This window comes from Mytilus galloprovincialis, chromosome 1 (genome assembly GCF_965363235.1).
Source record: "Mytilus galloprovincialis chromosome 1, xbMytGall1.hap1.1, whole genome shotgun sequence".
In the NCBI taxonomy this organism is placed as follows: Eukaryota; Metazoa; Mollusca; class Bivalvia; order Mytilida; family Mytilidae; genus Mytilus; species Mytilus galloprovincialis.
In genome coordinates, this window is record NC_134838.1 from 103,440,574 (window position 1) to 103,457,458 (window position 16,885).

Here is a 16,885-nt window from a genome sequence, read left to right on the forward strand (position 1 = left end):
CTGAAACCTGTTGTACAATGGTGTCGTTTGTTGATTATGTGTATTAGTATGTCTCGTTTCTCGATTGTTATATAGATTAGTCCGTTGGTTTTTTTACTGTTTGAATTGTTTTACGCTAGTCATTTTGGGGGACGTTATAGCTTGTTCTTCAGTGAGATTCAAAACTCAGTGTTGAAGATCGAATTTTTATCTATAATTGTTTACATTTTACACATTGTAACTTCAGCAGTCTTTAGGAGACTTACGTGGTCTCATTAGCATTTATAATACAACATCTGCTTATTTCTAAATACATATATATATATATATATATATATATATATATATATATATATATGATATGAACAGCTGTTTGTGTACCAAAATTAGATAAGATATATATGAGTTCAAGGCCGTAGGGCAGGTCTGTTTAAAGTGAGGCAAGTTGCCGAGCGGAGCGAGGCGAAAAATTTTTGGGCTTTTTTTTAGGGTGGTTCGGGTGTTTGACATGTACGGGAGAAGCTTTTTCCAGCATTACCATCTATAATAAAAAATAAAAAAATATAACAGAAATGCGTTTTTTTTTATTAACTAGCCTAGTAAGTAACAAATCAAGTTTCAATATTAAAGTTAATCTCTGTTGGTCAACTAAAACTTTCCTTTTCTCCTGTGACCTGTACTGCTTCAACACACGTTCTTGACTTATGTATATATATATATACGTGTGGTCTAGCGGGACGGCTACAGTGCAGGCGATTTGGTGTCACGATATCACAGTAGCATGGGTTCGAATCCCGGCGAGGAAGAACCAAAAAAATTTGCGAAAGCAAATTTACAGATCTAACATTGTTGGGTTGATGTTTAGACGAGTTATATATATATATATATATATATATATATATATATATATATATATATATATATATATGTATGTCCAACATCAAGTTATAAGCTTCTATAAGACGAGCATCAATAAGAATATATTTATTATACATAATCATTAACCATAAGAATAGGTACAGAGAAAAATAGACCAACATTGTTACTTAACCGGATTTTTGATGTTCCAATGTCACAAGTGATCACAAGTTATCTGTAAACATTCCGCTGGAAGACCTATCTGAACACATTATTCTGATGGAAGACCTTTACTTGGACACATTATTCTATCATTTTTTAAGTCATTGGTTTGACCTACCGGGTTCGAACCCACGACCTACCGCACTAGAATCAATGGAACACGCTTGCATACAACCAGACAATGCTGATCATAAACAGAAAAAGAAACACCAAAAAAATTATTTTCAAACAATACCAAAAATATATCATTCCTACTTTTACAAAAGATAAATAAAAATCAAGAATTGCCTTATACATTTTTAAGACTTCCATAGAAAAGGCGCTTCGTGATTTTGTTTAAATTAATTATGAATAATTATTATATTTTTGGCCAATGAATTATTTTACTGTAAAGATTAATAACTATAATCGATTTAAAAATAAACCAAGGAAAGTATTAAGCCAGCATATTTATAGGGGTGTTTTTATACTCATGAGTTACCTTTTTCATATTTTTTCTCTTTAAAATACCCATCTTCAACTAGTTTTGTAACGACATTAAGATTTGTTTCAATTTTTGTTATTTTGATTTGTATTCGGAACACTTATTTTTTTACCGTCATCGATTCGCTATGGTAAAAGCTGCAATCGCTGCTGCAGATTGAACATATTGGATGTAGTAGTGTGCTGGTAGATAATTTGAAACGCGAAACTTGCATATTGATAATGTAAAATCTATAATTAAAAAAAAATGACACTTTAAAAGTTTGGTCGTCGTTTCAAAAGTGAGGCATTTGCCTCATTTGCCTCCATTACGCTACGGCCCTGGAGTTATAGACTTTTTTAAAAGATGTTTGTTCTAACATTATCATTTTTAAAAAGAATCTTTGTAGCAAAAATAAAAATCAGATAAGAATCTTCTGAATATAAATAGCAAATTTTACTTGTCATATTTTTTGGCAGCCATGCAAATTTATCCAAGAATTTGTAGCTTGTAATTCACAATAAAAATAATATATCTGATATTGAAATGTCAGGTAAACATCGGAAGAATGTTATCTATTTTTTTTTATAATTCAGGGGTAGAAAATATTTTTTTCATACCAGATCTTCAATAACATTGAATGTATAGTATAATTTATAGCACAAGACCATCTTGTTATTGCTTGAGTTTTTAAAACAGAACACCTTCCTAACTACTAAGTTACTATTTTGTTTCTAATGTGAGTGTTCGCAGTCTTTTGTCATATGATTTTTATTTCAAATTTGCAAGACCTGCTGCTATAGCTATTTGTCTTACTGTATGTTGAGCAATAAGCGTAAACGTAAACTCAATTTTGCATCTTTTTGCATACAAATAATCACCAAGAACATTGCTCTTTCTATCACATTATAACACATATTTTGGATTGTTTTGCCTTATTTTCTTTCGCAAGTGTTGAATTCTGTCGTTGCAACAATTGATTTTCTTTTTCTTTCTCTTCTCTGAGACGTTTTTCTTTAGCAATTTCCCTTTGTGTCTCTTCTCTAGCATGTTTTTCTTTGATAATTTCCGTTTCTTTCTCTTCTCTTAAACGTTTTTCTTTAACAATTTCTTTTTCTTTCTCTTCCCTTTCAGCTATCAGTTGGTCAGTGTTGCGTCTAAATGATTTTTCTTTAGCCTCGTGTATTTGTTTCAATCTAGCAACTTCTTCGTCAAACAGTTCTTTCTTTTTTTGGAACTCCAATTCCTTCTCTTCTCTAAGTATCTTTTCCTCTTCAATACTCTGGTTGTACTCATCTAGTAACTTTCTCTCCTTCTTCTCTCTTTCAGCAATCAGTTGTTCGGTGTTTCGACGGAATGATTTTTCATTTACCTTTTGTATCTGTTTTAATTTAGATACTTCTATGTCAAACTCTTCTTTTTTTCGTTTGAATGACATTTCCCTCTCCTCTCTCAGTATTTTTTCTTCTTCACTCATTTGGTTGTACATATCTTTTAACTTTCTTTCCTTCTCTCTTTCAGCAATCAGTTGATCATTTTTACGTTTGAATGATCTCTCTTTATCCACTTGTATCTGTTTCAATCTAGCAACTTCTATGTCATATTCTTCTTTTTTCTGTTTAAATGACAGCTCTCTCTTCTTAAGAATTGTTTCTTCTTCGCTCATTTGATTGTATGCATCTTTTAATTTTTTTTCCATTTCCACTGTTTCAGCAATCAATTGGTCATTTTTACGTCTGAATGATCTTTCTTTATCCTCAAGCATCTCTTTAAGTCTAGAAACTTCTTTGTCAAACTCTTCTTTTTTTAGTTTGAATGACAATTCTTTCTGTTCTCTTAATTTTTTTTCTTCTTCATTCAATAGCTTGAACTTACCGATAACTCGTTCCTTTTCAACTTTATCAATTTCATATTCTTCAAATCTTTCTAGAAGTTCAATATTTCTTGCTTCTTTCATTTGTTTATGTCTGATCTACAAAACACAATATATAATTTTGGCAGTCAATTATAATTTATCAATATCTTCAATTCTATTCTACTTAATTTATTACACACAGTATAACCTAGGCTAGGATCGCCTTCAGAAAAGTTTTTTTTTTATTGATATTATTGTTTGATCGTAAAATAGAAAATTAGTATACCTTAAAATACAAAAACGGAAACAAAATATTTGCGTTAAAAACATCAATATAAGATTTTCCCGCTGTTAACAGCTTTCAAAGGTACTTCATAAAACCAAAAGTTTAAGAATGGGAATAACAAAAATACTGAATGCATACCATTTCATTTCCCGGTAAACAAAATTTTGAGAATACGATGATTTTAAACGTCATTTACGCTATATATGCGTAATTTTGATCCCTATTTTGAAAGAGACAAGATCATTTTGTAGCTTAAAATTGTGCATGCCTATTTTTTTTTTACTAATGTACAATATTCAACACTGCCATTATCTAATTGAAATAAAAAAAGATCCACCGTTCGAAAACAATGATCTGATGAATACGTTTGAATTTGTCTTTTAGAATTCATTAGGGATCCTCTAGTCTTGTGCTCATGGTGTACACCCTCAAACATTAGAAGGCAGAAATTTTATTGCTTGATGTAATAATTCCTAGAAAATATAACTCAATAAAGTGTTATCTGATCCTCGAAAATTAACGAAGTACAACGCTTCGAACAGTTAAATATGTCTAGACTTATGTTTAGAATCTAATAAAAATGAAAAATATGACTAAATTTCTACAAAAGAAATAACTTTAGCTTGCAAATTTGAACCTCCTAGCAGCACCTACATATGAAGTATACATATCCCATTTAATGAAATATCTAAGGTTTGTACTTTCTATCATGATTTCTTTGATAGTTGTTGCTGCTTACAAAGAGAAGTTTTGAATATCAGGGTTGATAACTCTGCTGGTGGACTGTCAGTCCCATGTAATATAGGTTTCAACAGTCCAGAGGCTAGTAAATCGACATCTGTATGCAATTCGTATATTGTGTTATAAAAATTTTCAGTTACACAACTTTGGACTTTATTTTGAATTAAGGATATTGTAACATTCCGGGGTTTTTCTCGTCAGGATATACATACGTAGTTACTTTTGTTGGCCTCTGGTGAAGGAAGTAATAATAAAGATCATAATGGAAATTCATAAATTAAATTGTATTATTTCTATTTAAACAATACATCACATATAGCGGTTCATGAAACACAATACGTTAATTATTATATACAATAAGTAATACAGCAAGGTGCGTTCATTAGGCCCGTTCATTACACGTTTAATAAAAAAAATGCTCGGTGCAAGAAGATCTACTTGGTGCACGGCATTCAAATGCTCAGCGTAATCGGTGCAGTAAATCTACTTGGTGCACTGCATTCAACTTGAATACTCAGCGTACTCGGTGCATGCAAATCTACTTGGTGCACTGCATCTAAAAACTCTCACCAAGCAACTTTACTTGGTGCTGCAAATCTACTTGGTGCACTGCATTACCACCAAGTGCTCTTACTTGGTGCAGCAAATTCTAGAAAGACTGCTAACTGCATAGAGGTTTTTGGAGAGAAGCTGAACGTAGGAACATGTGTTCCGTATTTTATACTACGTGTGACGTAATACACAAGTTCTTCATACACAAGAACACGTAACGTTACATTTGGCGCGTTATACTGAAACAAAGTATAAACAAATACAAAATGAACAATTACACATATAAATAAAGTAGATACATGTATATAGATTTAAAGAAGTCAGTATATAATATAAGGTCAAAGTCAGCTATTTCTTCTGTAAAATACGAATCCGAACACAACAACGGACATCTGCGTGTATCGATCAAGTGTGGAACGGAGACAACAGTAAAAATAATATGAGGCAGGCATAACCTGTGAATGGTGACGAAGTGTGTATGATTTTTTTTATAAATCAAACATGTTAAAAAGAGAAACGGAAATACCGTAACGTTTCCGATTTTGGTTCTGTTGTTAGGGATTTAGTTGTGACGTTATGACGTCATATTCAATGTAAAACAAAGAACGTAACGTTTCCGATTTTGGTTCTGTTGTTAGGGATTTTAGTTGTGACGTTATTTAAGTTATGACGTCGTATTCAATGTAAACAAAGACACGCTGTCATCAGGTAATGTTTTTTTTTTTTTTTTTTATAACAAACAATTTAAAAAAAAAAATTAGTATTGAGTTCCTTTCTTAGACTGATAAATATACATTTTATTCAAAGTCTCATGCAAACAAGACCGGAAACGGAAGTAGATTTCTGCGCAGATCCGGAAATTCAAAAACGCGACAAAAAAAAATTGAACGATTTTGAGTTCATTAGTAAAATGTAAATATCTGGAAAATTTTCCCGATTTTTTTTTTTTTTTACTGGAATTTTCTACTGTTATTGGAGACGAAGTCCCCATATCAGCTTTCAAATCACCGGGCGTAACAATATATCTTTTTTCACAACTTTAATTTATGAAGATTTTAACATTAAGAGAAATGACTTTGATTACGTCCATTTAACAATAAATTAAAAAAAAACAATCGGCGATTATGACTAATATGAGGCAGGCTTTACCTGTGAATGGGGACGAAGTCTGAATTCTTTTCTTTTTTATTCAAACATGTTGATAAACGGAAATACCGTAACGTTTCCGATATTGGTTCTGTTGTTAGGGATTTAATTGTGACGTTATTTAAGTTATGACGTCATATTCAATGTAAACAAAGAAACGCTGTTATCAGGTAACGTTTTTTCATATCAAACAATTATTAAAAATGATTGGGTGTTGAATTCCTTCCTTTATCGTCCTTCCCTACGTCTATATCAACCTGTTCTGTCGCTCAGTAATTCTCGTATCAAGACTTCAAAACGAGACCAGGCATTATCAGTGACGTCACAATGTGAGAGGAGAAGTTATCAGCGACGTCACAATGCGAGAGGAGACGTTATCAAGCTTGCTTTCGTCAAGCGTAAAACTGTCTTATGGAGAGGATAAAAGACCGGTAGTGGAACGATAAAGAGATAATCGGGTTTTCTTCCTATAGATATCGTAAAATATCAGCCGCTCGACACAATGTGAAACTTTTTAGCTCGTTCGCTACGCTCACTCGCCAAAAAAGGTTCACATTGTGGCTCGCGGCTGATATTTTACGATATCAATGTGTAGAAAACCCGATAATCTATACATATTTATTTATATGTTGATGAATATACATTTTATTCAAAGTCTCATGCCAACAAGACCGGAATAGGAAGCAACAAGACCGGAACAGGAAGTAGATCTGAAAAAAAAGTTAACGATTTTGAGTTCATTAGTAGAATGAAAAATTCGGGAAAATTTTCCCGATTTTTTTTTTTTATTTTTTTTTATTGATTTTTCTACCGTAATTGGGGACTTCGTCCCCATATAACTAGAGGCTCTCAAGCTAGAGCCTGTATCGCTCACCTGACTCTACTTGGGTTTTAGAAATCATATAGACACAGATAAAATGTGACTACAAAGTAACACCAGTTGGTCAGCACCTCATAAAGAAAGGACTATCCATGCTATGTTTGATTTCATTCAATTCAGTGGACAGAAAAAGACTTTTGTATGCATTTCCCATAGGGTCCTATGTTAAACTAAGCCCCCCGCTGGCAGACATCTTGGATGATGGATCGGAGACAAAGTAACAACACTTAGTCAGCATCTCATAAGGAACATTCATGCTATGTTTGGTTCATTCCATTCAGTGGTTCTCTAATGCTAAAAGAAGTCATTTGTATAAATTTCCCATAGGGTCCTATTTTTAACTAAGTACCCCGCTGGCGGCCATCTTGGATGATGGATCGGAGACAAAATAACAGCACTTGGTCAGCACCTCATAAGGAACATTCATGTCATGTTTGGTTTCATTCCATTCAGTGGTTCTCTAGAAGAAGTCATTTGCATGCATTTCCCATAGGGTCCTATGTTAAACTAAGTCCCCCGTTGGCAGCCATCTTGGATGATTGATCGGCTACAAAGTAACAACACTTGGTCAGCACCTTATAAGGAACATTCATGTAATGTTCGGTCTCATTCCATGCAGTGGTTCTCTAAAAGAAGTCATTTGTATGCATTTGCCATAGGGTCCTATATTAAACTAAGTCCCCCGCTGGCTGCCATCTTGGATGATGGATCAGCTACAAAGTAACAACACTTGGTCAGCACCTCATAAGGAACATTCATGTCATGTTTGGTTTCATTCCGTTCAGTGGTTCTCTAGAAGAAGTCATTTGTATGCACTTCCCATAGGGTCCTATGTTAAACTAAGTCCCCCGCTGGCGGCCATCTTGGATGATGGATCGGCTACAAAGTAACAACACTTGGTCAGCACCTTCGGGCCAGGTGAGCTAAAAAGTGAAATCACAAAAATTCCGAAATCTGAGGAAGTTTCAAAACGGAAAGTTATTTCCTAAGGTGATCATGAACTTCTTTATTCACTGCCTGTTACTTTTCTAAAATGTTTGCGGTGTAGCTGTTTTCCTTTTTTAACCTGTGTTTCTTATTGACCACATATTTGTTGAATGTGGAGGTAGACTTTGTCAACAAATTATTGACATTCTTATGGGAATGAACTGTGCGCCTCACCTTGCCGACATCTTTTTATGTTCATATGAGTCAAAATTCCTTCAGACACTTGTCAAAAACAAGAAGATTAAAGAAGCCAGGTCATATAATTTGATATATAGTGATGATGATGTTCTTTCCATTAACAGTCCAAACTTTTCTGATTGTGTTCTATTAATATATCTCCCAGAACTAGACCTTGTTGATAAATATTCTGTATCAACTTCACAAATAATACACGATGGTCTTGAAGTAAAGATTTTGGTTGCTGACATTGTTTATCATCTCAATAAAGTGTTAGCGTATTCTTATAAACACCTTATTGATGCGTATTCCGTCTATAGATTAAGGGGTTAAGCGAAGGTCATACGAATACGTACTCAGTGAGGTAAATTGTTCACTTGCAAACTTGTGAATAATTCATTATCGATGTTTCTTTGCTTATTTTGACAAAATTGATCCAACAATTAATTAAAATCACTAGAATTTAAGCTAAATCTATTAATAAAATTATTAAGATATGCAATTGTATGAGAACAAAACGCTTGATGAAATATGAATCACATGAACAGTTTAGTACATAAGAACGGACATCAATGATATTGTCGTCATAATAAGTATAAGATTTGATACAAGAGCAAATTCGGTAAATTAAAGATTGGAAAATAAACTCGTCATTGTGTTATGTTTATCTTTTTAATACTGGTTAATGAAATCATTACAGTGTGAACTGGCTGGTCATTATCGCGTATGATACGATTTTGACACGCCTACATAGGTAATGAATATGCATGAAGATAGCTAGATAAGATCAGCACGTGTAGCGAAACTGAGAGAGACTCAGTTATTGATTTGTAGCATAACTGTAAATATGTAGTTTTGAGAATAGAAAATAGTTAACGACAATATAGTAATCAATTGTTATAATCCGAGGAAGTAAAACACGGATCTATCATGGTGGAGGACCTGAACTATATATATTGATATTACAACTTTAATTTTAAGGACGTTGGCAGAATTCGTTCATAATGGCATGTTTTTCTCCTGGATATATAAACTTTTTTCTTTTGATCTACATAGATTTCTCGGTAATTATATATTGACTTTTATGTGTATATTGGAGGACTAGATATAGGCCGGTGATTTAAAAAAGCGAAAACATATCAACTACATTGAACTTTAAGGAACTATATACAGCAACGGAATAGTATTATGGACATGTATCTTTATTATTTCTGTATTGTATTTAACAATGGATTTTCATTTTCATATAGAGGTAAGCCAGTTGAAGAAACTCTCGCGGATTTTGCATTATATCTTTTAGTTCCAAAACCATTTCTAAATGTGAAAAAAAAAACGATAACCGCTAAGCTGTTTAATGTTGTATCAAGTGCATATATCATTTAACCCGTTTGCTCCAATGATACTGCGAGTCTATTTTGTGGGTGAAAATTGTTTCGCCACAACCAACATTGTTTGATATAGTGCGGCGGCTACAAGCATATTTCAGACCAATTGTGCACATCCTGCTACAGGCATGAAATTTTGCATAGACCTTCCTCAACTATTTCTCTTTTATTTCAGAAAGGAGGCATTTGAAAAAAATGTCTCACTTCCGGTAAAATCCAAAATGGCGGACATCATACTTAAATCAGCCCTATATCGGAGGCTTGTATGTAAAAAGGTGTTATTATCATGCTACTAACATAATATTTGGTACCAACCTTTGTTATGTACTACTTTTGGATATATGATATAGATAAGATGTCTTCAAAAACCCTACTTCCGGTAAAAGCCAACATGGCGGATATAGTACTAGAATAAGCTTATCTTTAGGGAGGGTAATTGAAATTTGTTTTAATGTATTGCTATTATCATTACATTCTGCAGATTCTTACAAATATAATGATAGTAGCATGGTGGTCTGGATTTTGTTATAGGGGTCAAAAGTTGGTGACCAGGTGGAATCAAATGATTCAAGAGATATATAGTTATTAGTGACCAAAAATTGGTGGCCAGGATTTGTTAATTGTTTGAACGTTGAACAACAGATGTAGTAGCACAAAAGAAGTTATGCTAGAAATAACCTTTGTTTTTATATATTAATATCTATTTTGACTGCAGAGGCGGATTTAGTGGGCAGGCCTGCCCCCCTTTTTTCAGAAAAAAATTGGTTGGTTATTTAGGGAATCACTGAAGCGTGTCGGAATCGCCCCCCCCCCTTTTTAGGCAGTCAGTGGGCCCCCTCTTATGAAAATATTTAGATCCGCCACTGGACTGAATGTTTTGATCTACTGATCATAGATTATAATAGTGATTATGTGAGCGAGTGAGAATATACTAGTTATTATTATTTGAAATATATTAAGAGTCACAGGTCTCTGCTAGTGTCATCACTTTGAAACATGTATGGTTTTTTTTAAAGCTACATTTTTATGCATCGCAAGTGTTCACTTGAGCAGAGTTGACAGTTTTAATCTGACGTGCTCTAGGAAGAATCCGTAAGATAAACAAGTGAGAGTTTAATGGTCAAGATTTTACGACCTTTGGTATCAAACATCTGTGTCTCGGTATTTACAGAGAGATATTTAAGATGTTGTGGTTTTTACATAATGAGTTCTTATAAAATTTAATGGTTTGATTAGTTGATTTGTAACTATAAAATTCATGCACACTTGACTGTCATTTTGACAGATCAGATAAACAGAGTTTCTATTTCAAGACAATTTAACTACACTGGTTACTAAAAAAGCATGATCATTGATTTTAATTGATGCAAATGTTTTTAAATTGTTTTCTGGTTTTTTTTCATACTCATTTTGACTTATAATTTTTTTTTAATGCATATTTTAGCGATGATCTTTTAAAACTTTCTGTTTTTATTTTTTTTTTAAATGTGTGTATATTAAAGTATAATTAGTATTTACTTAGAGATTGTTTCAGTTTTTTTTTTAATTTTGTTATTAATAATTTTTTTATATATAAGAATTTCATTTACCAGTAAGAATTTTTTTTTAAATTAAATGGGCGGGGATGTTATGTTTATCTTATAAATACTGATTAATGACATCATTACAGTGTGTACTGGCTGGTCATTATCGCGTATGACACGATTTTGACACGCCCACATAGCTAATGAATATGCATGAAAATAGATAAGATCAGCACGTGTATCAAAACTGAGAGAGTTGTAGATTTGTAGCATAACTGTACATATGTATTTTTGAGAATAGAAAATAGTTACAACAATATAGTTATTAATTGTTATAATCCGAGGAATTAAAACATGAATCTATCAATTGATACGAGGATTACATTGTTTTAATTAAGGACTGCGTTTATCTACAAAAGACTTGTGACAAACATGTTTCCACTCTAAAATTAAAAGAAAGTTGTCATTGAGACCGCAAAGATGTCCAATGCAAGTTCATATTAACGTTATAATTAGACATTAAGGTATATAAATATAGTAAAAGCAAATACTGATGAATGAATTAAAGTGTTTCTTTTTTACAATATGTTTTTCCAATCGTTAGGGAGTGAACTGCCAAAGAATGTATAAATAGTTTTAAATTACACAATTATATTTAGCATCTAGTCTACTTTGTAGTTATGTTAAACTAAGAGTTAGAAAATATCAACGGTATACTTCGAGGAACATTCAACTGATTCCCCTGGTAGACGATACAAATGACGAAATACAAAGTTTCGGTATTGCCTTTAAGTTTTTCAGAGTCACACTCTTTCAAAAAAAAGTCTATTTGGACATCCAAATTTTCTACATAAATACCGAGTTCAAACTATAAAATGTGCACCGGGGGCGTACCCGGGTTAACTAACCCGATTTAATTACCCCAGATCACACTTGATAAAAAAATTAACCCGGTTTGGGATTTCCCCTCTCATCGAAAATAAAAACGTAGGGCGCCAAAAATGTAACCCGCATCTGCATGTCCACAGATCTATGCATTATTAACAAAAAAAAAACCAAAAAAAAACACTCATTTTCTCCCCAAAAAGCGAAATAGGTTTCATCGTTTGTAATTGACCAGGTTTTCAACATAGATTATTAAATACTTATATCCCTCTTTTTGTCATTAATTTTTATGATCATATAATTAATGACACAGTATATATGCGGTAACTGAACGTCTGTCAAAATATGACGTCATTCAATGTAAGACGTCACGTAATAGTTACGTCACATTGATCAATTATTTAAACCTCACATTAACTTCAATTTGCGTTCACACTAAGAAGTGAGGTAGTGTTAAAATTCGGGTTCGCCCCACATTAACTCCACCTCAAATGAGGGGTAATTTTAATCCGTGTTCGCCCCGGGATAATGCGTTCGTACTACCTAAATTTAACCCGGATTAACTAATTCGGGTCGAACCCGGTTTAAAAAGGCAGAGTGTGAACGGGGTATCAGAAATGCTTGTACCAAGTCAGGAACGTTACAGTTGGTTGTTTTCCATTCGATCGATGTGTTTGAGCTTTTGTTGTCAATCATAAAGGACTTTACTTTTTGAAATTTTGCTTGGAGTGTGGTATTTTGTTATTGTACTTTCCCTATGATACCGATAACACCATGATTAAATATGAAGAAGGCTTATTATACAATTTTAAACATTTAAGCACAAATTAATTTTATTTTATACATCTATTATTTTTTTTAACAATATGCAACAATAACTGCCCTTTTAGTTAAAAAAAATGTATACCTGAGCTTCCCATTCCGTTATCGCTGGTTGACGGAGTGGTCCAAACAGCACGCCATCTGCCTTTTGATAAACTTCTCCTTTTGCTCTGTATAGTTTATCAAATTTATCCACAGTGTAAAATATTATCTCTAACACATAGAAATCATCTGTAAAAATAACATAATTAAAGGTTAATGAATTGTGTCAATGTCTATGATATCCTACATTTGATATTTCAGTTTCACACCAGAAACTCTACACAAAATATTACGACAAAAGGGAAGCTTTTTCGTTCCTTATTGAATATTTTCCTTTTGTTGACGGTGAACGTTCCTCTGACACCATCGTACGGTGTTTATATATGTCAACCGTTTCGTTGACTGATGTTAACCCATTTCTTCACATTTAAATATTATGTCTTTTTGTTTTGTTCTTACATCGTTGTCAATATAATGGAATTTGAAGCGACTGTTTTACAAGGAGAGGTTAAGCTATTAAAAAAAATCTCTACATAAAAATTGCATGTACCAAGTCATGAATAATGACAGTTGCTATCCATTGTTTAAGTTGTTTAAGTTGTTTGAACTTTTGATATTGCCAAATGATTAGTGACTTTTCTTTTTGAATTTTCCTCGGATTTTAGTATTTTTGTGATTTTACCTTTTAGTGGAATGTTTTTAATTTTAAAGTTAATTTATTTTATTATATTTGTGAATGATTTTTCCGACAAAATTTCACATTTTGTAGGGAAATATAAACATGTCTCCAACTCGAGAGAAACATACACCATACCTCATTCTCAATTTTAATTGGATCTCTTCTGAACATTATTTTAAAGAAGCTATATAAAAAAATTCCAAAAGCTGTAAACTGTGTACAATAAATATAAGTATATTACCTAGATGTTGGTCGTCTTTGCTGCAAACAGGTGTAAAAGTTACTCTGTAATGAAGTGTAGTGAGCATAGGCTGTAAATCATACATCATTATATCCGCAATTCTCCTATTTATACGATCTCTCTTGTCATGATTCAATTGTACACCTACAACTAGTCCTATAATAAATAAAACAACAGAAAAGGTAGAACAAACATAATTTGTATTGGAAATATGGTAAACGCAACAACTTATAATGACAATCACAAACATTGATGGCATATGTATTCAAATAAGTCCTTTCTGTATTTCGTTGAATGCGATTGCTATTTAGTATGCTTGTTAGTGTAGATGAAGCCTCTAAAAAATCATTACTTAATATTCAATTAAATACCATTCGAATATGTTTACAGTAGTTGTTGGGTATATAGCACATTTACCTTTCATAAAATTTACGACCCTTTTCTAAACAGAATTCTAAATTTTACAATGAATAAAATGCATAACAAAAATGACATAATATGGGACAACCAAACATACCAAACAAACACCTAATTCCTCTTCAAAACACATACGTACAAACAAACATAAACAACAAAGAAGAACTAATTGCCTAGAAGTCTGGTTTTGTATAGGCCTAAACTATGATAGGGTTAAATCAGTTGTATGTACACACAAACCTCTTAATTTGTCTATCTAGAAAATATGTCGTTTGTTTCATGAAGTGTGCTCCTTTTGCTTTGAATGTTTGTCTGATATTCGGAATCCTCTGTCTTTATCCATGTGGTTCCAATAAAAAAAAAATATTGGCCACTAAGCCCTGCTTTCACTTCATGATTCTATTACAAATAGTTTGAAGAGCCAAATTTGAAAGCATTTTGTTATTTTTTAAAAAATTTGGCTTATTAAAGACCCTTCATTTTTTTCGTATCTATTACAGAATTATATTTTCTGAACCATTCAAGCAACTGTTTAACAATTTAGATACAAACAAGAGTTCGCACGCTGAAATATGTCACCTGCTTAACATTTTGTGATTGAACTTGTGCTGAAATTCTGTTTAATGAGAGTTTTACAACAATTATCACATAAATTTAACCAACAAATCAACGTTGATCAATGTACCATGAACAAGAATTCGTGACACACGAAACTTGACAATCAGGCACGTACATCTTCCAATCATTCCATAAAACAAATGTACTTGTTTTTAATATATATTAGATACGCACGTGATTACTAACACATAACCTTGATCACTGATCCATGATACGAAATATAAATAAAGGCAACAGTAGTATACCGCTGTTCAAAATTCATAAATCGATAGAGAAAAAAAAAACAAATCCGAGTTACAAACTAAAACTGAGGAAAACGTATCAAATATAAGAGAACTACGACACAACAGAGACACAACACCGAAACGTAACACAAAGAGAAACGAACTATAATGTAACAATGGCCATTATGAAGTCGCATTAGGTAAATTCCGTGTGACAGACACTGCGAAGATCCATCATATAGGACAATGAAATTATGATACAAAAAAACATCGTTATTAGGGGGATACACATAAATGGAAGGAAGCGTATAGATAGTCTACCTTTTGAATTATTAAGGTTTTTAAAAATAGTTCACGCTGCTGCCGCTGGCTTGTAATGTATTTTAGTCTCAGACAAGACAAACATGGATCCAATCGATGAGTATTTCTTTTTAAAATTAAATCCGAAAAAAACTAGATCCCTTAAAGGCTGCAGTTTGTATTGTATTTGAGCAACCAAACTTATTATTAAAAATGAAAAATACACTAAGGTTTCTTTTTTTCATAGCATTTAAGAGCTAGTAAAATGTATTGTACCATATCCGTTACAACTCCAATATGAAGCATGAAGATATTTGCATTTTTATACAAACCAGAAATGCCTGATATACAATTACGAACAATAACACTTAATTCCCTTTGGGCAAACAATTTGTGTGATGAAAAGGAGTTATCATTTTTATTAGTAACTTTAAACTAATATATAGCTTCCTACTTCAGCTTGATATCAACTCGTAACATTTTAATACACATGTTATAAATCATTCTGCGACAAATGAAGATATGACGAGATTGCCAATAAGACAACTTTCCACCAGAGACCCGATGACTTAAAACATTAGCAATAACTGGAGATTTCTATTACAAGGTAATCTCAAAAACAACTTAGAAAATCAAATATTCCTTGTATGCTTAATCGTCTTTTACTATACCCCATACCGAAATAACATATATGTTTAACGATCAGGTTCAGGCTTGAAAAATTCAATGGAGTTTCACCTTACCTTTGTCATTAACACCGATATACACCGTCCCCTTTTCCCGGTTGTTTACAATACCACATGCATAACTCGCAAGACACCTTTTCTGTCCTGTTCTCAAAAAATTTTCAATGTTGCCACCTCCTTCTTTAAATTCTTTTACTCTCGTTTCGTCGCCAAGATATTGATCTACTTCATAAAATTTTATATGTCTTTTACTTTCTACCCTTTTAGCAGATATTTTTTTATACGGTTTTGCTATCTGTGTGAACTTGAATCCATTGTTATTTATATTGTCGATGACTTCATTAACCTCATCGATTGATTGTAAATATATTACTGCAGACTTTGTATCCCCACAATCCTCTATATCCAAGGCATCCACAGATATGTCTATATTTAATTTCTTCTTTAATACATTCTGAATTGCGAGTCCAAGAATAGTATCGTTTTCCGTTTTTAGATTATTAACTTCGACAACATATTCAGTCGTCATTTTCTAGTTATTTGTAAAATGCATTTTTAAATAGTTAATGTGTCGGTAATTAGTGTATTTGTAGTTGCTATGTAACATGCAATGGACATCCATTTTCTAAAAATCATTCCAGGAAGTATAATAGATTTTTTGTCAACTTATTTTATGATATTGTTTCGAAATTTTATTCAAAATGAAAATTTACCATAACCTTATTAATGTCTTTGACTATAATGAAATTTGTCTTTAATTTCGTGCAAAAATCGTCAGATCTATAGATTGTCTTAATTAGTTATTTTATGTATATAAATAGAAACATTGTTGACAGTGTTTTGAGTTTTATTTGAATAGTCAAGGACTATATTTATGTGTCCATGAAACTAATTATCATAAAAAACGTAGCTATCGT

General features: G+C 32.4%; 1 protein-coding gene across 1 annotated transcript; it reads right to left on the bottom strand.

Annotated features, from left to right (window-relative positions):
- Nucleotides 1-2,132: 2,132 nt before the first annotated feature.
- On the bottom strand, nucleotides 2,133-16,541 carry LOC143052226 (uncharacterized). The gene is made up of 4 exons (XM_076225245.1): nucleotides 16,026-16,541; nucleotides 13,724-13,879; nucleotides 12,847-12,992; nucleotides 2,133-3,494 (listed from the first exon to the last, which is right to left on the bottom strand). The coding sequence occupies exons 1-4, from the start codon at nucleotides 16,495-16,497 to the stop codon at nucleotides 2,424-2,426; spliced, it is 1,845 nt and encodes a 614-aa protein (XP_076081360.1). The 5' UTR covers nucleotides 16,498-16,541; the 3' UTR covers nucleotides 2,133-2,423.
- Nucleotides 16,542-16,885: the final 344 nt, after the last annotated feature.